The sequence below is a fragment of the Kogia breviceps genome, chromosome 8 (assembly GCF_026419965.1).
Source record: "Kogia breviceps isolate mKogBre1 chromosome 8, mKogBre1 haplotype 1, whole genome shotgun sequence".
In the NCBI taxonomy this organism is placed as follows: domain Eukaryota; kingdom Metazoa; phylum Chordata; class Mammalia; order Artiodactyla; family Physeteridae; genus Kogia; species Kogia breviceps.
In genome coordinates, this window is record NC_081317.1 from 106,745,431 (window position 1) to 106,767,815 (window position 22,385).

The 22,385-nt window shown below is 37.1% G+C and overlaps 1 protein-coding gene and 1 pseudogene across 7 annotated transcripts in view; one reads left to right on the forward strand and one right to left on the reverse strand.

The window, feature by feature from the left end:
• PPP2R2A (protein phosphatase 2 regulatory subunit Balpha) overlaps positions 1-22,385 on the forward strand; it is an 87,451-nt gene that overhangs the window by 47,718 nt on the left and 17,348 nt on the right. For 2 of the 7 annotated variants that reach the window (XM_059071737.2, XM_067039911.1), the window contains 2 exons: positions 6,388-6,562; positions 7,125-7,222. Coding sequence is in view for 1 of the 7 variants with exons in the window: in XM_059071733.2 (XP_058927716.1) it covers positions 7,125-7,222 (98 nt within the window). In the remaining 6 variants the exon portion in view is untranslated. Of the gene's footprint in view, positions 1-6,387; positions 6,563-7,124; positions 7,223-8,148; positions 8,219-22,385 lie in introns of all 7 variants that reach the window. The other 5 variants (XM_067039913.1, XM_067039914.1, XM_059071733.2 and 2 more) reach the window with 3 other exon arrangements.
• LOC131761235 (KH domain-containing, RNA-binding, signal transduction-associated protein 3 pseudogene) lies at positions 19,401-20,534 on the reverse strand (annotated as a pseudogene).

The following is a 22,385-nucleotide window of genomic DNA, read 5'->3' on the forward strand; positions in this document are numbered from 1 at the left end:
AATAACAGGTTGGACCAGATTAAGTTAAATTTAGGATTAAGTAAAAATGTTTGTGATCTGACATAATGTTATTGAAAATATACTGCACATTCTTGTTTCATTAAAAAGTGTATCTATATTTAACAATAAAAATTCTCTTAGGCCAGTAAAACAAATTTTTTTAAAATAAAGACTAATCATATTGAGAAAAATAACAGAATCAGGTTTGTCAGCATTCAGTTGATGCTATGTTAACTGGTTCAAGCGAAACTTTTGGGAATCTATAATCCAGATGGGTAAAAATATGTAAGCAGCTTATTCTATCTAGTTGATTCCTCCCCCTTTATTTTTAAAATGAAGGGAGCATCTTTATATATTTACTCAGTCTTTATGTCTTAGAATTCATTTTATAATTGTTTATTTTGCCTTACAGTATTCCTTCTTTGGTTCTCTTAAACATTTACTAAATCTTTTCTTGGTTAACCGTTTATCTGTTGTGATTACATTCTGCTTATAAGCCTCTTTAGAGGGTAGAATTTAGACTGGATCACCCAGCCCCTTGAATATAGCAGGTGCTGAAAAAAATGCTCTGTTTGATGGTAGGGCTACAAGTAACTATAATGTGGTCATTAGTAAATAGTATAAGGTGATGTAGTTTGACTCTAAATGTTTTATTGAACACAGACATTTTGGCAATGAAAAAGAAGCAGTAAACTGAACACATAAATTATTTCTTTATTCATCGTCCAGTGATTTATAGGATTCGGTGCTGCCACCTTATTCATATGATTGTTCACACCTGCTAAATTTGAATCTTGGCTCTGATACTTGACAGAGGTGTGATAGGCAAGTTACTTAATCTCTCCATGCTTTCGTACACTCCTATTAATTGAAAATGATGTCTATATCATAGTGGTGTTATAAGGGTTAAATGAGGATATATGTAAATGCTCACTTAGTATAGTGCTTGGTACATTATAGTTGTACCTGTCTGTAGACAGTGTGTGCTTTGACATTAGTTTGTTGTGTCTCTGTACCCACATAAGTCATATTTGTTCATTTAATGTTAATGTCCAATTATATTAATATTCTAGAGCAGGGGTTGAGGAGCATTTTTTGTAAAGGGCCAGATAGTAAATATTTTCAGTCTGTCTCAACTGTTCAACCCTGCTGTTGTCAAGTGAAAGCAGCCAAAGACAATATATAAACAAATGGTCGTGGCTGGGTTCCAATAAAACATTATTTACAAAAACAGCTGGTGGGCCATAATTTTCCAACCTGTGTACTAGAGGTTACTTTTATATTTCCTCATTATCGGATGTTTGAAATGCATTCAGCTTATTTCATAACAGGCACATCTCAGATATTGAGGCTTTGGCTCCAGATGACTGCAGTAAATAGAGTCACATGAATTTTTTTGGTTTCCCAACACATATAAAAGTTGTTTGCACTACACTGTAGTCTGTTAAGTGTGCGATAGATAGCATTTATGTCTGAAAAACAATGTACATACCTTAATTGAAAAAGCACTTTATTTAACAAAAAATGCTATCATAATCTTTTTGCAATAGTAATATCAACGATCACAGATCACTGTTAAAAATAAAATAATAATAATAATAATGAAAAAGTTTGGCATATTGAGAGAATAACCAAAATATGACACAGAAATGAAGTGAGCAAATGCTGTTGAAAAAATAGTGCTGATAGACGTAGTCTTCTCGGGGCTGCCACAAACCTCCAATTTGTAAAAAAACGCAGTACCAGCGAAGAATGGTAAAGGGAAGTGCAATAAATGAAGTATGCCTGTATGTAAATAATTCACCTATAACCGTGTTGGTACTAATTTTAATTGGTTTCTTTCAAATTATTTATTTGGACTATAGTCCTGAAATGGAATTATAAAATCAATGAGTAACCCCATAAAGTGTCTTACAGTGCAGGAGTTGAAGTATTTAGAGAATGTCAAAGCTAATAATAATTTGATCACTTAATACTTAGTCATTATTGTTAATTACTACCATTTATAGATACTATCTATTAATTTTCCCTCATCTGATTTTTATGCTGAGCGTGTTATACTTTTGAACCTTCGGTTGTCTGATTGATTGTGTCCTCTTCTGTTTATTAGAGTACATAAGAAATAGAGAAGGCAGGTAACAAGGGGACGGTTTGGTGTGCCTGATGGAAGTGCAGACAGACCAGTAGCACCGCTGTTTTCATTGCCACCACCACCAATTGCCGCTCCACCCCCAAAAGAAAGTGATTATTTCACCTTCGTAGGATGAGACCTGGGCTCTGACAGTCTAGAACAAAGAGGTTGGAAGAAACTAGAGTTCCACTTTGTATAACACATTATAAACTCCTTGGTTTTTATTAATAGTATATAGAATTTCATAACAAAGGTCAAAAACATTGTGTTAAGTTTTCTTACCAAAAATCGGATTGTGCCTTTTAAATCTTGCTTTAGTGTGTGCCTAAAATGGCTGTGTGTTGACTTAAGGCACAGTAGGACCGTTGACTGATGTTCTGATAGAGTCCATCCTTTTTATTAACTGTATTAGAATGTTCTTTAGATGGTTTACACAGGTGTTTTTTTCCATTGTGAAATAACATTTTTATTGGTCATAGGAAAGATTCTTATTTTTCTATTTAGAAGAGGAAGTTTTTGGTTCTTTGAAGTTTTTTGTTGGTTTATGAGAACAGACCTAGTTGATGTGTTATACCGGACCCTGCCTTGAGTTCAGTAATATGACTCTAACAGTGAAGTTAATGTCTTTGCCTTTTTAAAGTATATGATAGTGACTTTAATCTCAAGAGTAAAGTGTTCTCAAGTTTTTGGGGCTTTCATTAACAGTTTGTTTTAAAAATAGTATCCAGGAATCTAAATTTTCATGAAATGCATTTATATTTTCAGCCTGCTCCTTGAGGTAACAATCTGGGTGTGTGTGTGCATGGTAGTTTTATTTTACCCATAGTGCACTGTTTAATGGTACAAAATTCTCCTAGTTCCAGCATTCTTGGCTTTGCAGTAGAAGTCAGTGTCCACTCTGTAATGTTTTAGACCTAGGCTGTCCAGTATGATAGCCCCTAGACACATGGCTAAAGTTAAAAATTCAGGAGCCACATGTGGCTAGTGATTACTGTATTAAACAGCACAGCTATAGGACACCTCCATGGTAATGAGAGAGTTCTGTAGAACAGTGCTGTTGTAGACTTCCTGCAGTCATCTATTCTGTAATATTTTTCAATGGCATAGGAATCAGAACATTAGAAGAGTATTTTCTAGGAGCAGAGTTACTGTTACTTTCAAAAACATAGATAGCAGTATTTGACCAACCTCGTTTGGGTATCAGTGCACATGATGTGCGAGCACTATTTTTAGAGCCATGCTTCCTCATCTTTTACACATCCTGGCACACTTGAAAACAGATATGTGTATGGCACACTGAGGTAAAGAGCTTTCTCAAAACTGGAGGTTACAGGTTTGGGTGCTTGCCGTATCCAGGCAAACCCATATCCCCTTCCTGGCACACCGGGGTATAGAAGCACATACAGATCAAAGCTCAGTTTCATAGCATACTCCATAATGGATTCCTGGATATTTTTCTTGGTCTACAAAGCAGAATTTGATCTTATTCTCCCTTTTATTCATCATTTTTATATGTCATATTCCCAGTGAGACCTTGTGAGATCTAGGCATTTTACAACTCAGAAAAACTTTAAAAGCAGTCATACACTTGGAGATTTAATAGGTGCTTGTGTATATGGTGGCTCTCTCACACATGTGCGGATGGCCAAGCATCCAGAAATCATGGTGTTTCTTTTCTCCCCATTCTTTTATTGTGGGGAAGGAGGAGGGAACACCATGGTGTGGTACCTATTTAACTTCATCATACAAGCCAGGAAAGTAATTTACTTATCTGAAATATGGCTATATTAAATATATGCAGTATAAAAATCACAGCAAGGAGGCCGTGAGTCTGCCTGCCCACCCCTCCCCCAAATAAAATTCCTCTACACTACTCACTAAGCATCAGTGGCTTGGTTAACTATTTCTAAGATCTTCTGTTTGTTCATTGGCTTTTGGCAAGATAGTCACAAACAGTAGTGTCTTTAAAATATCTAAAATGAGAAAATTGTATGCCTTTTGCTCAGTATTTCTCTCCCTCAAGGATTTAAAGTGGGTTGACTTTTATGGTGTAGATCTTTGTTTCTTTTTGTTTCCTGACGTTCAGCCTTTCACTGTGTAGGCCGTTTGTTTCTAGGGTTCCTCAGCCTGTCTCAAGTGTACCTCTTAGAGTTTTGTACCCTTGCTTCAAAGCTGGTTTGGAACTAAACACGTATCATTTCACTTTACTCTGCAGCTCTTGTTGTAAAATAACCATTCTTAGGATAAGAAGTGACACATTGTAAGAGCAGATGTCTTACTATTCCTGTTGCGTCCTGCATTAAATTATTGGTCTTTTCCTCTTCTCCTTCCTTCCCTCCACACCCCATGCATGAGCTCCCCCCATGCACGTGCACACACGTCTCCTTCCATTCCGCATCCGATGTTCAGTGACCTCATTATAACCAGCTCTGTGAGTCAGTAATGTCTTCAGTACTTGGGGGTATTGTGCCTGCTGGTTTTTTTTTTTTGTTGTTGTTGTTGTTGTTGTTTTTGCGGGCCTCTCACTGTTGTGGCCTCTCCCATTGCGGAGCACAGGCTCTGGACGCGCAGGCTCAGCGGCCATGGCTCACGGGCCCAGCCGCTCCACAGCACGTGGGATCCTCCCTGACCGGGGCACGAACCCGTGTCCCCTGCATCGGCAGGCGGATTCTCAACCACTGCGCCACCAGGGAAGCCCGTGCCTGCTGTTTTATTCCTTGATTCTTGTTCTGTCTCTAAGAATAATACAAGTGTGGGATCCCTACCGCCGCCACCCCCATCCCAGATCTCCTCAATCCTCTTATCATAATGATCTCCTTACTGACTTAATCACCTCTAGATTTCCCCCTGTCCAGTTCACCTAAGGAAGATCGACATTTCTCCCCATTAGAAATGGAGCCCATCCTGCAGCATTCTGTCCTCCCTGATTTTACTACTGCCCAACAGAGAAGCCAGCCAGGCTGGTCATACCGTGATCACTGACATATACCCTGTTAAGTCTTATCTGTAATGTTCATCTACCTAACAAGGAATTAATTTAGATGGTTGCAATAATTTGGACCTGGGGAAAGAGGAAATAATTTAAGTACTGAGCCTACTCTTCCTGTTATTCCCTTGAGTGAAAAGGAGAATGAATCTGGAGTTGGTATCAGGTGTGAGCATTTCACCAAGCCAAGAGCATACACTACCAGTCGAGAGATAAGGTGTTTTTGGTGAAGCATGACTTTATATTCAAATTAACTAGTTCATTTGATGAGTTAGCCAAAGAAATCACAAACTATCAGTGCTGTTGGGAAAACTGGCTGAGTTGGACTTAAAAGAACAAGAGAAAGAGTTTGCATCTCCAAAGTGGTGCCTGTCTGAGGGATTTGAATTTAAAGATAATTTTTACTATGTATGGCTTTTACCTTATTCCCTGATTTTAGAATCTAACCTTCAAATAAGATGTAACTATTTGTTCTGATATTGTTAGCTCCTACGTACTTTCTCTCTTGTAACTATACTATAATGTGCTTTAAGTGCAGGGACTATGTATGTTTTTAATCCTTTATTGTATTTCCTACAGTAAATACAGCACAAAGCACCTAATAGAATGGCTTTTAAGTATTGATGTTGGGCTTTACAGAATAGTACAGTATATTCAGTTTTACACCATGGTGTTGCATATGAATGTAGTGTAAACACTAGATTTATTCTTTCCTCCTGATGCCACCGGCCACGGTGAGTTGTCTGAGCTAAAGGTTTTAACCTGGAGGTGGGATGCTGTCCAAACCTTTTGAAATTATATGCAAATTTTTGTGTGTACTTAAATATGTACAGTTTCTTGGGAGAGCATGTGAACTTTCAGTAGGTTCTCAGAGAGTTCCAGAAAGGTAAGGTGCCTTGGACCTAGACAATGGAGGAAGCAAAGAAAACTTTCTAAAATCAAGCTGAACTTGGAAAAATCACTAAAATGAAAATGGTAAAATGCTGTGCTGGACAGGTTATTGATATGGTACAATACATTGGTCAGTAAGTTTTAAAATTTAAAGTATACATGTTCTTTACTATATAAAGTCACATTTTAAAATTCTTACAGTTAGCTAATGTAGGCAAGAAAATGACCCTTCTCCTGTAGTAAAAGTTTGATTGTTTATGTAACATGCATATGATGGGGTCTTTCCTAATTTGGCATAATGCTTGTGAAAATGGTGAATTGTATAGTGTAATTGCTTTATCTTAATGCCCAATTCTGTAACTTAGATTTTTTTCTTTAGGAAAATGGCTCTGGTGTCAAAAAGCAAGGAAAAAACCCTGATAATTTTATTTGAACTTGACTGAAGTTAGCACCGACTTTGGGTGTAACATGACTGATTCTAGTAGCCCCTGCTGTGTTTGGGAGCCACAAGAAGAGCTGTGCATATTGAAGGTGCATAGCACAAAGCATTGCTGGTATAAGTGTGTTCTATTTGCAAACATTTGTTTAAGAAGCCATAATTTGAATTTATATATTTATGATTGTTAAATTTCCACCTGCGATTATTTTTACATTTTAAAAATTTCCCCGTTTTATTTATATCTGTCTTAATTTTATAGACCATCTTTGGGTTTGCATAAAGAAGCTTATCAAAAGTATATCAGAAAGAAAATTAGCACAATAATTATTGATATTAATGTTTAATGGTGCTGTCGTAGAATGTTTCACAAATTGTTGATTTCTTTACATTCATGCATTTAGTGAAATATTAATTAATAAAGCACTAGTGTTTATTATTTGTTGTGTTCCTGTTTGTTAAAATAGTGTCACTGGTTTACTCTGGGGAGTTTTTTTTCTTCTGGGTGAACCAAAATATTCATGAAAGAACTTTAGATTTACTTTATTTCTGATGGCAGGTTGATATATAGACTTGGAATATATTAGGAAAAACATGCTAGGTTCTCGTTAAGAAACTCTGTAGTGAGTTGGGAAAGAAGAACTAATGTCTTTTTTTCCATTTTTGTTTCAATTATACAGCAGATATAATTTCTACAGTAGAATTTAATCATTCTGGAGAATTACTAGCAACCGGAGATAAAGGTGGTAGAGTCGTCATCTTTCAACAGGAGCAGGAGGTAAGTATTTAAAGTTTAATATCTAAATTTCAGTTTGCTCTTGGGACTGGAGCTTATGCTGGAGAATCTCATCAGAGGATGTTGGCAGATTTTTAAAGAAGTGTGTTTATCAAGCAGAGTATCCAATGTATAGATGGCTCTTGTTCTCTTAGCTCTGTGTGTGTATATGTGTACGTGTGTGTGTTGTTTTGATGTAATTGTGAGAAGATTTGGTTAGAGAAAGGGGTGGGAAGTGTGGAATAAAAGATTTTAATTGGTTTTAAAGCCTTGGCCCTCTTTTTTTTTCTCTTAAAATTCCATAAAGCAAAATTGCTTTGACCTCTTTGCAGTGCATAGTTTGCTTTGTGTAATTGGGGGTGGGAGCATAGTTTAAAGAAAAAGCTGCTCAATTATTTTGACATCAGTTTATACTAATACTATTACTGTGATTTAAGTATAAAGGTTTTAAATGACAGTTGCATGTATAAGCATGTAACGTAATTTATAAGCTCAGTACCCCTCTTAAAGTGGATTTGATTTGAAAATTGTTTCCCTTTCTCTTTGAAGAAAGGAATTTCTCATTGCAGAATCTGTGATTAAAGTAGGGTTTGGTTTTGATTTGGGTACAGCTTAGGCACACTTCTAAATCTGATTGACAAGATTTCTCACTAAAATTTTATGCTGAACAAAATTTGTCACAATGGATTTTCCCTTAGTCTCTTCCCTCCATTTGTAGATCAACGTTAAACCTTTATCATTTGTTTCCAAACATTCTGCCCCTGTCTATCTATAAGATATTCAAGAAGAGTTAAAAGTAATGTGGATAAAATGCAGGGTTTTACAAATAGATGTCTAAATCATAACACAGAGTTAGCTTTTAAAGGATTGTGAAATTCCTTAAATAAGCAAGAATCTAGTAATAATACTACTACTTTGCACTTCTATAGCGCCTTTGACCTGAGGATCTCAAAGTGCTTTACAAACACTAATGAATTAATCCTCACAACACCCAGTGAGGTAGGTAATTTAATTTTAAAAGAAATGATTAATAGTGTCTGATTCGAAGATGCACAAACACTAAATATGTCTCCTTTTATTCATTATTTTTTTGGTTGGAAGAAAATATGAAAATAAGACTCAAGCTTTTCTTGACAGAGAATGATCTTGTGGGAAGGGGGGCAAAATCAGTTTTCTGTTCCTGTTTTCAAGCAGCTAAAAACGTGACCAATAAGAATTTTGAAATAAGAGTCGAAATGGAACCTTACAGGTCATTACCGTTTCCCTTTATTTACAAATGAGAAAGCCAGGCTGTTAAGAGATCACTTGATTTCTTTGTGGCAGAGAGCTAACAACCAGAACCCAGAACTTCCATCATGTTATCTCTCAGTGCCCTCTAATGTCTTTCATGTTAGGTAACCAAAATGTGAGTGTTAATTTTGTTATTCAGAATTTAGAGCTGGCTTTCCCATAGGCATTTTCTGCCCTTCCGTGTATTTTTTTTTTTTTTTTTTTTACTGAAAAGTAATGGCAGTCTACACTTTTGTTTTAAAGAAGGGTGTTTGGAGAAAAGAATTTAAAATTAAGTTTGCTTCCTAAGCACTTCCATCTTGAATGGCTTTTACATTGAGGGTTTCTGAGAGAGCCTACATTTCAGATGGGGGCTTTGTGTTATTTAAAAGTGTAAGTTGTCTGTCATTCTTAACAGCATTTAAGAGTTAAAGACAAAAATTAATTATCTAGAAACTCAGATTAGTAGCGTGTCTTTTAAAAATTACTTAATGTAAATATCAATGTGTTTTTTAAGGGATAGATTAAATAACAAAGATGGTAATTATTGGCTTTCCCTCTTGAAACTTGATCTTGTTAATATTAATTTGATGCATTTTACCTAATATATTTTCCACATTTTTAAGCCCTGTCTTATACTGGAGCTTCTAATATAATGCTGTCTTCAGGACATTCACTGTCTATGTCGTTGATTATAAATGTATGTGCCTTACATTTATATCAATACCTAACATATTTAGGTTAGATTTTATGAGTTCATAGCTATATGTCTGTAAAATAGTGTTACAGTTTAAAAACTGGAAGAGAACTTAGAGATAGTCTTTTCCTAATGTTTAGGTAAATCCAAGCAAAAGTTTACGTAACAAAGTTATATTGCTTAGTTTAATAGCAAAGCTCTGGGATTAGAACTTGGATCTCTAAATTTTAATCCAGTTTTTTCTAACAACCACAGCTATTATACATACATTGCAAGGTACACTGGCGCTTAACAAGTGAGCATTTCTTAGACCCTGATGATGATGCTAGCTCTCTTTGCAAAAACACAGTGATGTTTGAACTGTCGTGTCTACAGTGTCAGGGTTCCTTGCTAAAATTCACTTGACTGGAGATTTACATATTTCTACTCACTTTTTTTATTGCCCTTAATTAAGCAGAAAAGATCATACTGTAGCAGCAGTGAACCTTGCACATCAAACTTTGACATCTTTAACCCACCTTACTGTCTCACTTTTACCCTTCAGGTGTGGCAGTTCCCCTTCCTGCCATCCTGTAGGGCACACTTTGCTGCCTGTCCATCTGTTTCCAGGCAGAGAAACTGGGTGGTCAATAAACAGGGTCTTCATTCAGTTTGAGTATATTTCAGCCTGGTGTTCCTGTAATATTTTCTGCTGTTATTTAATAGTATTTTTATAACTAACACGTTTGAATAGGTTTTTTTAAACATCTTTATTGGAGTATAATTGCTTTACAATGGTGTGTTAGTTTCTCCTTTACAACAAAGTGAATCAGTTATACATATACATATGTTCCCATATCTCTTCCCTCTTGCGTCTCCCTCCCTCCCACCCTCCCTATCCCACCCCTCTAGGTGGTCACAAAGCACCTAGCTGATCTCCCTGTGCCATGCGGCTGCTTCCCACTAGCCATCTATTCTACTTTTGGTAGTGTATATATGTCCATGCCACTCTCTCACATCGTCACAGCTTACCCTTCCCCCTCCCCATATCCTCAAGTCCATGCTCTAGTAGGTCTGTGTTTTATTCCCATCCTACCACTAATCTCTTCATGACATTTTTTTTTCTTAGATTACATATATATGTGTTAGCATACGGTATTTTTTTCCTTCTGATTTACTTCACTCTGTATGACAGACTCCAGGTCCATCCACCTCACTACAAATAACTCAGTTTCATTCCTTTTTATGGCTGAGTAATATTCCATTGTATATATGTGCCACATCTTCTTTATCCATTCATCTGTTGATGGACACTTAGGTTGCTTCCATGTCCTGGCTATTGTAAATAGAGCTGCAATGAACATTGTGGTACATGACTCTTTTTGAATTATGGTTTTCTCAGGGTATATGCCCAGTAGTGGGATTTCTGGGTCATATGGTAGTTCTGTTCGTAGTTTTTTAAGGAACCTCCATACTGTTCTCCATAGCGGCTGTATCAATTTACATTCCCACCAACAGTGCAAGAGGGTTCCCTTTTCTCCACATCCTCTCCAGCATTTATTGTTTCTAGGTTTTTTGATGATGGCCAATCTGACCGGTGTGAGATGATATCTCATTGTAGTTTTGATTTGCATTTCTCTAATGATTAATGATGTTGAGCATTCTTTCATGTGTTTGTTGTGAATAGTTTTCTATTGGACAGAATCTCTGTGATAGAAGCAGGGCGTGTAGGGAAATTGAGGCACGAGGGTAAATCGATTTTAGGCATCATGTGCATCACATGGTCGGAGTCCAAAATTTTGAGTCTAATCCAGTGTTCTTTATAGCATGTCCTGAAATATCTGACCCATCTTACTAATTTTTACAGCTTGTATGGAATGGCTTTTGACACCAGAGGGGATGGTGCGATACATTCCTTCTGACGATGATAATTTGGAGGGAGACTCCACGCAGCTGTTACGTTGTGGTGTTCCGTAGTTTTTAAGGGATCTTTGTTTCTGTGGGTGCTCATATTAGATGATCAGCGGTTGTTGAAGTAGTTGGTTTCCTGTTGGCTTTGGATTGCTCAGAACTTCTTCACGTTCCTCTGAGGCTTTTTGATATACATGATAAGCTAAAGTGTTGGGGGAGGGTTGATATTTTTAAGGGACAGTTATGGAGAAAAGTGAGCAGAGAGGTGGTTCCTTTCTGATTTCTTTCTAGATTGTTATGCAGCGTTTGTTTTCTGTTTTCTATGACTGCTGGTTACTTTCTAGGATTTCTTTCTCATTTTTTTGTTCTTAATGTGGTATTCCCAAAACTCCTTAACAGAGTATAGAAGAAAGCTTAGTGTGCTTATCTCAAAAGATGGATAGTATTGTTAATATGTTTGTATTCCCTTTCTGAATTATTTAGAAAGACTGGAATGTGACTCAAAATCAAGATGTGTTTTAACAGAATTCAATATCGTTTCTACAGAGGGCTTGGTTTAGTTTGTTGTTCAAGTGAAGGGACAGATCCTACTGTTTTAGAGTGATGTGGCACCGTTCACTTAACATAGTACTTACTGTGCGCCAAACAGACCAGTAGATTTAGAAACATTGGAGAGGAATGGTTGAAGGGACTAAGGCTGTAAAGCCAGGAGAAGAAGACACTACAAAGAGTCTTGTAACTTAGGGATTCATGTGGAAGAAGAGATTAGTTTATTTTGTATATGGAAATAAGTACACAAGAATTGGATGCCCATCTGTCAGGAATATTGTGGAAAGAATATGAGAAGTTCAAGAAAATACTACCACTGTGGTTTCTTCCAAATCAAAATATCTATAAAATAAGCTTCCTTTTCTAAGCTACCAGGCTTTCTTTACCTGTCTTCATTTTTCATTCAATTTTTTAATCTAAGGTTTTGCTTTCAGAGTATAAAATGTTAGAATCACCTAAAAGTGCACCTAACCACCTAAAACTTTTAACCAGAATGTTAAAATGCACATTCCTAGATTGCACTTCAAAAACACCAAATCAGAATTTCTGGAAGCCAGAGACACCATCACTTTTCCTCTTTTTAAATTAATTAATTAATTAATTAATTAATAATAAACTCCTTTGGGGGCTTAACCTGATAGAAAATTAAAATTGACTGCATTCCAATACCAGGATAATGATAAAAGCTCCAAAATACAGCTTCAAGTTTATCTTATCTAAAAATATGTTTAAACTGTTTTTCCAAGGTAGATCATGCATATAGAAAAATGCATAGAATTATATGTGTACAGTTCTATGAATTTTCAGAGATACATTTGTGTAGCTATCATCTGGGTCAAGAAATGGGATATTACTGGCACTCCAGAAGCCTCTCTATCCTGTCACTACTATCCCCCTATCCCGAACTAACTGTGAGTTTGTTTTGCCTGTTTTGAACTTTATATGTATATGGTGTGTTCATAGAAATTAAGAGCTAAAATTTATAGGGTTTGCCGGGGTTCTTAACTCTTTCTGTGCCATAGCTTCCTTCAGTAGCCTGGTAAAGTCTGTGGACTTCTCAAGAATGTTTTAATTGCATAAAATACATAAGATTTTGAAGGAAACTATTGAAATATATTTTTCAATTTATTAAAAACACTTATTTTTGAGCAATATGTGTTTTTTTGTGACTAACAGCTTAAGTGTGATTTTAAAACATGTCATTTCTATAGTGACAAAGTCATGGTATTGCTAATACTGTGGCCTGCTGCTACATCCATAATTGAAAGAAATGCTGAATTTCAGCTAGAGATTAGTAAAAATAACATGTAAATTTCTACCACATCCGAGTTTATAAAATCCCATGGACCCTTGGGAGTTGAGTAGTCTGTGGGCCCCAAATTTGTAACCTCTGGTAATGCAGTCTCTTTTTACCAATAAAGAAACTGGGGGGCTCAGACGGCAGGTTTACTCATGGAAAGTTGTACAGTTACCAAAAAGTGAACCCTTGCTCTAGAACCCTTATATCCCAATTCCCTGTCCATTGCTTTTCCCATTCTGACATGGGTGTAGTAACAACAGTTTCTATGCCCAGACCCTCTGCCAGGCTCCCTAAATCGTATTTATCTTAACAGTAAAATAAGGAAGATGTTATGCACACTTACTATGTCTCAATTTATTACAGATTTATAAATGAATTGAGATTTAGTGAAGATAAATGTCTTCTCTAAGATCACACAGCTAGTCAAGTGGGTAAAAAAAAAAAAGCTAATTCTGTATAAATTGGGATGAATATCCACAATGAAAAAAAATCTTACTCCTCTAAGTAATGAGCCTAAGTGGTATAAATCACACAAGAAAATCAGTTTCATTAACTTTTATAGTAATGAGAAAAGTACTTATCATCAGACTTTTTAATAGTAGCCATTAAGGTATGATGTTTTCTCTGTAGAGGCTTAGAGAGGGAAAAGTTGGAATGAGTTTGAAAGACCTGAGAGTTTAAAGACCGGGGTTCCAGTCCTCATTTGTATTTATTCAGTCATCCAGCCACCCCTCTTGTTCAGCCATCTATTATCCAGATTTCTAGCTTCAGTTTACCTCTTAATATTCCCAGTAATTAAAATTATTTGCTCTATGCCCTGCTCTTATTCTGTGTCATGGTTTAGAAATAAATTATTCTGGGTAGTTAGATAATCTGAATAATAGCACATTAACTATTTTAGATTTTATAACATTTTAAAGCATTACAGTTAACCCTTGAACTACATGGGGTTAATCCCTATATAATTTATGGTCAGCCCTCCACATCTGCTGATTTGTGGTACTGTCATATTTACTATTGAAAAATATCCATGTAAGAGTGGTCCTGCACAGTTCAAACCCGCTTTGTTCAAGGATCAACTGTATATTAATTGTAACTTAACACATTTTCTTTAAATTTTATTTGACTATCATAGGTAAAGAATAATACCACTTGATTTGATTTTCTAATTGATTCAACCAGGTGTCCTTTTTATCTCTCCCACTATGTTGTAGTTTTGTAAATAGGAATTATGACTGACATTCTTCTAGATTACATATTGATTAGCATAGTACATAATAAGCACTCAGTAAATGAGCATTAACTTATTACTATTGGATATAATTTAATAGGCTCCTGTAAAATCTTCAAGTATTTTAACTACCATCACTGTGATCAGCTTGGAAAAAGTTTGAAATTTTTTTGTTTATTTTATGTTTACACCATCTTGTATTTTGCTTTATTCAAGAAAATTCCCCTAGGTTGCTGAATGCATTGATAGTGGTTTGTTATCTGATATGAATTGATTTGGTTTTGTACCATTTCTGTCACTGTCCCTGAATTGCTGTTTCACAAGACTCAAAAACTCGTTAAACTAACCGTAGGTGACCCTTGAATAACACAGGTTCGAACTGCGTGGGTCCACTTAACACATGGAATTTTCAATAGTAAATGCTGCAGTACTACATGATTCATGGTTGGTTGAATCCACAGCTCTGGAGCCACAATACAGAGGGCCAAGTACGAGCTATGTGTGGACTTACCACTGCACGGAGACTTGTCACCCATAACCCCCATGTTGTTCAAGGGTCAACTATATTTTTAAATATAAAACAAATGGTTGTCTCTAACAAGTAATAGGATTAAAGGAGCATTAAAAAACAGTAAGTTTTCATAGTGTTCTATTTGGAAGATTAAAATATGTCCTTTTTTTCTCATTTTTATGTGATCAAAGGAAAATACATTTAATGTTTTCTAAAAATTTTTATGTGTTGGTCTAGGAGCAAAGTAAATATTTTCTGTATTTTCACAGAGTTTCATTTAAGGCAGAGGAAGTTAGTAAAAACACAAGGCAGTTTTTTATATATTTAGAATTAGCTGTTATAGAACGTGTCAAGTGATGTTCCTTCAAAGAAGTCATTTTTAACTCTTGATTATTCTTAATATGTTATCGTGGAAAATATGAAAACTGTGTATCATTTCCACAAAGAATAAGATAAAAATCCAGAATCATCCCATCACATGAATAAAGATCAATTTACGTATCTATGTTTATTCTGGGGCTCTATTTTGTTTTATAGAAAAAGTATCATGTTGTATGTATCATTCTGTAACTTCTAATGTTTTCTCGCATTAATCTCAGTCTCAGTCAGGGAAGTGAAGAGACTATAGCAAACCCTGAGTGGAAAGAAGTGCATGTGTCATTTGGAAGAACATAGTCTGTCTAATGACACAGTTTAACAAACATGTAGCTTGTGGGATCTGCAGAAGGTATTAGCAAGGAAGCATTGCGCATAAATTAACATGGTTGAGAAACGTTGATCTCTGTATGAATTTAATTGGCTCTATAGCGTTTCATAATTTACTTGACTTAGGTTGTTTATGCATTAAGTTGTTCATACATCTTTGCATCATTGTTTTTCATTAGGTTATACTTTGGAGTGGAATTTTTGAGTACCTTTTTAAGGCTTTCAATAAGTATGGACAAGTTATCCTCCAGAAAAGCTGTGTAAATTTATACTTCTCTCAGTAGTGTATGACTTTGTCCATATTCTCATCATTAAAACAGTGGTCATTATCATGTTCTTTGTCTGAACCTCAAGGGCATACTTGAGTTCATGACACTACCATTATAGATCATGGGGAGGCCCTTTCTTTTAGTAAACAAACACGTGCATGCACGTGTGTAGTCAAACGTACATTAACTTATTTGCATAATGTGCTCCCATTCTCCCATGCACCTCTCACTTCATAGATAACCATTTGAATGTGTTCTTATAATTTTTATTTTGTTTCTGTGTGCTGTTATTTAATTGTGGCAAAATATCCATGTGTACAATACAATTTTGCCAACCACATATACATCGTTATGCAACAGAACCCCCCAGTTCTGCATAACTGAAACTCAGTACCCACCGAACAGCAACTTCCTTCTTTCTCCCTCCAGTCCCTGGCAGTCACCATTCTCCTTTCTGTTTCTATGAGGTTGGCTATTTTAGATACCCCGTATAAGTGGAATTATGCAGTATTTGTCATTTTTGACTGGCTTATTTCACTTGGCATAATGTCCTTAAGGTTCATCCATGTTGTAGCCTGTGACAGGAGTTCCTTTTTTTTAAGGCTATTCCATTAAATGTATATTATACACACACACACCACATTTTCTTTATTCATTTATCAGTCGATGGACATTTAGGTTGTTTCCACTTCTTAGCTATTGTGAATAATCTCATTTGAGATTCTGTTTTCAATTATTTTGGATATATACCAGATTGCTGGATCATATGGTAGTTCTCTCCCCCCCCCCCCCCCCCCCCCCCCGATCTGTGCCTTGTGGCATGCAGGATCTTAGTTCCCTGACAGGGGATTGAACCTGTGCCCCCTGGAGTGGAAACATGGAGTCTTAACCACTGAAATGCTAGGGAAGTCCCTTTTTTTAAAAAAAAAAAAAAAAAAAAAAAAAATTATTTATTTTTGGCTGTGCTGGGTCTTTGTTGCTGTGCACGGGCTTTCTCTACTTGCGGTGAGCGGGGGCTACTCTTTGTTGCAGTGCGCAGGCGTCTCATTGCGGTTGCTTCTCTTGTTGTGGAGCACGGGCTCTAGGCGCACGGGCTTCAGTAGTTGTAGCACAAGGGCTCAGTAGTTGTGGCACAGGCTCAGTAGTTGTGGTGCACGGGCTTAGTTGCTCCGCAGCATGTGGGATCTTCCTGGACCAGGGCTCGAACCTGTGTCCCCTGCATTGGCAGGCGGATTACTGTGTCACCAGAGAAACCCTATTTTTTATTTTTTTGAGGAATGCCCATACAGTTTTCAAAGTGGCTGCACAGTTTGTATGCTGTATTTGTTTTAAAGCTCTATTGAAAGATACACAGAAAAGTGCACAAAACACTAGTGGATTATCACACACAGAACTTCCCATCCTTCCTTTAACCCTTCTCATTCCCCTTACCAGTCATTCCTTTCTCTTTCCTCCCCTTGTAAACCTGTCTTCTAACACTTAGTTTGGCTTGTAGTCATAGAACTTTTTATAAATGGAATCTACAGTAAGTATTTTATGTCTGGCCTTTTTGCTCAGTTTATGTTTGTGTAATAATTTGCTCACTTTCATTGCTATATAATGTTCTTTTGTAAAACTGTACCACAGTTTGTCCGTTCTGTTATAGATAGATGCAGACATTTTGGTTGTTTCCGTTCATGGCTTAATAATGCTGCTGTGAACATTCTTGACCAGATTTTTTGGTGCACATTGTCATGCATGAAATTATCATGTCATGGGGGGGTAGGCATTTCGTTTTAGTAGACAACACAGTAAAAAGTGGTTCTGCCAATTTTATTCTCATGAACAATATATGAAAATTCTGGCTGTTCCACATCTTTGCCAATGCTTCGTATTGTCAGTAATTTTAAAATTTAAACATTCGGAGGTTATGAGGGTATCTTATGGTGGTTTTAATTTGTACTTTTCTTGATTAACGCCGAAGTTCAGCATCTTTTATATGTTTATTGGCCATTGGATATCATCTTTTGTGAAGTGCCTACTAAAATCTCTTGCACTTGTTTTCTGCTTGTTTTCAATTTTTCTTATTGATTTGTAGGCTTTTTGCACTTTTTGAATATATGAACCCTTTGTCAGTTGTATTGTTGGAAGTATCTATCTTCCATTCTGTGACTTACCTTTTCATTTTTTCTAAATGGTATCTTTTGACAAATAGAGGTTATTATTATTAATATAATTCAGTTTATCAGTGTTTTCTCTAGACTTAACTGCATTTTCTGTCCTGTATAAGAAATACTTCTCTACCCCAAGGTCCAGGAAGATCTGCATTTCTGTTATCTTTTAGATCTGTGCTCTCTAGTATGGTAGTAGATCCCTGTAGCTATTTAAATTTTAATTAATTAAAATTAAGTAAAATTTGAAGTTCACTTCCTTAGTCACAGTAGCTACAGTAACTCAGTAGCTCAGTAACCACATGTGGCTGGTGGCTACCATATTGGACAGCACAAATACAGACTGGATGCGGAAAGCTCTCTTGGACAGTGTTGTACTAGACATATTCACATTTATATTTCTGATTCACCTGGAATCAGTTTACATGAGTGGCTTGAGGTGTAGTAGGGGTCAGGGTTTGTTTTATTATATATGAATAGCCAATTAACCAAAAACTATTTAGTGAGAAGACCATCCTGGCTCAGCAGTACCACTTTTGTCCAAATTCAGGCCTGTTTCTGGGCCATCTGTTCTTATTCCATTGGTATATTTGTCAGTTCTCGTGTGAGTACCACACTGTCTTCATTGTGGCTTTAAAACTTGATCATGATATAGTATCCTTTATGTATTTGTGGGTTCTGTTTGTGTCCATGTTGAAGTATGTGATTTTGTTTTTGTGGACTGTGTTTTTTAATGTATGTGAGGAATACTATGTCTTGTACCTCATTCTGTGTCCTGCTTTATCACTAAGAGCTGTGTTTTCCAGAACCTTCTGTCTTGCTGTGTGTGCATCTAACCCATTCTTCCTAATTTCTGCACCATACTCCATTTGCCAGGTTAATTCCAGCTTCCCTTTACCATACTAGTGCCACCTTTTATTCATTCTTTTTGCTTTTATTTTTGTTCATTTAGAAAATTTTTATCGAATGCCTGTTGTATGCCAGATACTATTACAGGTGTTGGGATGAAGCGTTTCTAAATTCATTAAGAAGATTTCACATAAATAGATTGTGTGGTTAAAAAAATAGAATCTGGAAAGCTGTGCAAGAAAAACCCAAATATGAAGCATTCTGGAATGTATCATGATTCTCTGATTGTAGGAGAGTTTTTAAAACAAAAATAAAATAGCATTCTTTGACTTTTCTTCTTTCAAAAGTTTATTTAGTATCAAGCAAGAGGAGACTTTGCTTAACACTACAGAACATTTCAAGACTTGAGTTACAAGTAAAAGAATACCACATTATTTGCACTTGTAATTGGCTTCCCTTTTTACGCATGTTGGCAAGAGGAAAAAAAAAACTAGCATATGGCTGAAAGATAAAAATAACTAAATTTCTATGGAAACCTTTAAAATGAAAGGTGAGGCTTATGTTAAAAGGATGGATTAACATATTTAGTAAACCTATCTTTTTTGTTTAACACTAGTTAAAGTTATTTTTTTTCCTTTGATGACCTATTTTTTGCATATACAGACTGGAAATAACAAAATTTTACCTTTTTTTTTTCTGCCCAGGTTGATGTTTCAACAAAGTAATTTTAAATTCCATCCATTCAGATGTTAAGCATTTTGATTTATTTAAAAAGGAATTGTTCATAGAAAACAATTACTTTGAACAGTATACAGGACTGGTGGAGACTGGCTAGGTCACAACATCAGACAGTACAGTCAGTATCTGCTGTATGGCTGGTCTCTGTAGACGCCCTTTGCTGTCCTCCCCGAGGTGCCTTGTGTCTTGAGTTAGTCCTCTCCTCTGGCCCGTAGGAATCGTAAATCTCTTCACTGAGTCTGTGTCCATAATCATAGTAATCAGCACCGCTTTGGGCTGGGCCGCTATAGCTGTTACTTAGGAGTCATGACTGTGCATCATAAGCAGAGTGCCACAGCCGACGTCACAGGCATAATCTCCATAGGCCTCTTGTGCTGGGGGCGGCGGCGGAGGCCTGTACCCAGTTGGGGGGACGCCTTTGCTCTGCGAGTGAGAAGTCCTCTTCCTCGACTCACTGGCCCTCGGGTGGAAAGGACTCCCCTGGAAGTCGGCGTCCCTCGCGGTACCCCGACTCCCACCGGCCGGGCCGTGACTCCTCCCCTGCCCCTGGTTATTGCTGTGGTTGGTACCCCTCTTGTACGCAAGGTAGGTTTCCCTCGAACAACTGCTACATCTGCATTTTCTGAACCACCATTCAAATATGTTAATTCCTGGAGCTGGGCTTGCCTGATTTCATCACTATAGTCAGGAATGAGGAACTTGTTGATTTCCTCCAGAGCATGTCCCATCCGGGCATAGGCTTCTGCTGGCGGGGCAAACACTTCAGTCAGAACATGGAGATCATCACTGAGGTGGAACTACTTTGCTTCTCCACTTTTCTTTCCTCAACTCTTCTTCCTTTGCCTTGTCTCTCATGGAGCCTTTTCCAAGGATGGACATTTTTCTCAAGGTCTCTTGAAAGCGCTTCAGAGAATTGCCACGTGGCCCCAAAAGTTTTCCCACAAAGTTGAACTTAGGGAACTGTTTTACAGGAATCAACACTTTCTGTCCCAGCTTCATGTTCTTTTAATCACCACATCGATGTACTTTTCGTCGTCCTTGCCTTCTCCTTTGTGAAACTTTTCTATTTCTTGGTTCACCAGCCGCAGGGCGTGCGTGAAGGAGGGGTCCAGGGAGTCCTTCTCCGCCATCAGTTCCGGCAGGTACTTCTCCTCCATGCTCGCCCGGGATGCGGACTTGAGGCGGGCGGGCAGCGCCGCCTACGCAACCCCCGACCCCGCCCGCGCCCTGCCGGCGCAGAACCCGGGCCAGACGCCGCGGCCGGGGTGCGGTGGAGCCAAGCCGGGCGGTCGGCCTGGCAGCGGCCACAACAGCAGCAACAGCAACGGTGGCGCCGCGAGGCGGGAAGTGGCCGCGCAGCCTTGTTCAAGTGGCACAGTGTTGAGGACGTGGGATTATGTTCCTTTTTTCGTATGCTCAGTGTACTTAGTTCATGCAGAGAACAGTGCTGTCGTGACCATTATAATGCAAACATCCCTCCCCACGTTTTAGGGAAAATCCCACTGTCCGCTAGGGTCCGGCTCTCTGCAGTTCGTTAATTCGGTCATTGTTTTATGGCATCTGTTTTATGACGTCTTTCATTTGTTACTGCTGCTGTCATCTCTGCTGTTATTTTTTTGTTCTTATCCATTGTCTTAAAAAATTCACTGTAATTTTAACATAGTTTCAGGAGAGAGTGCACATGCCTCATGTATCTTTAACTTGTCAGCTGTAACTTTCTCCTTGTGTGGTGTGTGTGTGTGTGCGTGCGCGCGCGTGTATATATATATATATACACACACACACGTGTATATATATATATTTTCCTGTCGGAAAGAAACAGTGCTTCTTGCAATCCATTGAGATGGCCAAACACCTCCAATGATTTTGTTTCTGAATCATGTAATAGATCATGTTTATACCCTTGTAGTTATTCTTGAGTCTTAAGGACTTTACTTTTACAACTTTTCTGTTGTAGAAAATATTTTTATATGGTTGTGCTTTTCTTTTCCTTATCATCAAATACAGACCCTGATAGACCTAGTTTCTGCATATACCTTGGCCCTGCTTACCTTGGCTCTTTGTTTTGCTTACCTGAATTATATGGACCTTAATTTTGACTTTTGACTAAAGTTTCACACACACAAGTTACCAGAAGGCAGAGATTCTGTGTTATTAAATTTCTCTGTACCTCTGGGACCTAGTGTACATAGTACTGTAGTCTCTTGCTTAAGTTAAAAACACTGCATTATATTGTAGCTTTTTTTGGAGAGTAACATGACAAACGTTTAGAGACTGAGTAACTTTCAATGGAAGACTTATGGAATTTCTTCTGGTGAGATATTAGCTTGTACACATTAAATGGGTTAGGTTATCAGCTTTGGTGTAAGAGTATGGTAATGAGACCAAGGTTCTGAGTTTGATTTTTACCCTTTCCATATCCCCAGTGTGGATTATGTTCTATGGTATGCTCTGCATTCTCAGTTTTGGCAATCCCACTCAGTAATAATTGATGATACTGTCAGAGGACCCACATACAACTGTAGCCATGAATGATCAATCCAGATAATCAAGCTACTGGAAGAAAACAACCCAAAACATACATTACAAGATGATGATTCAATAAAGTTTTCTTTTTATAAGGAGAAATAATAAAAATGACTAAGGGGTCATTCTTATTATCACGTGATCTTAAACATTTCATTTGCTAATTCACTTTTACTTAAAACAGTTGATTATAAATAATATCTTTCTTTTAAACTATTTTTCCATTGGTTTTTTGAACTAGACATTTAATGGTTTTGGTGGGAAGGTTTTTGATTATGGGATGATGGATTAAAAGGTAAAATTCTGAACATGGTTATAATTCTCATTTTTGCTAAGGTAGTGGTTAACTGAAGAATTTCACAGGTAGTCTCTTTATCCAATAGCTTAAATTATATTCACTCACACTGATACTAAGTGAAATAAATCATTGGTGTGTGCTAGGCTCATAATATAAGAAAGATAATTCAAGGAGGGTGTGCAGT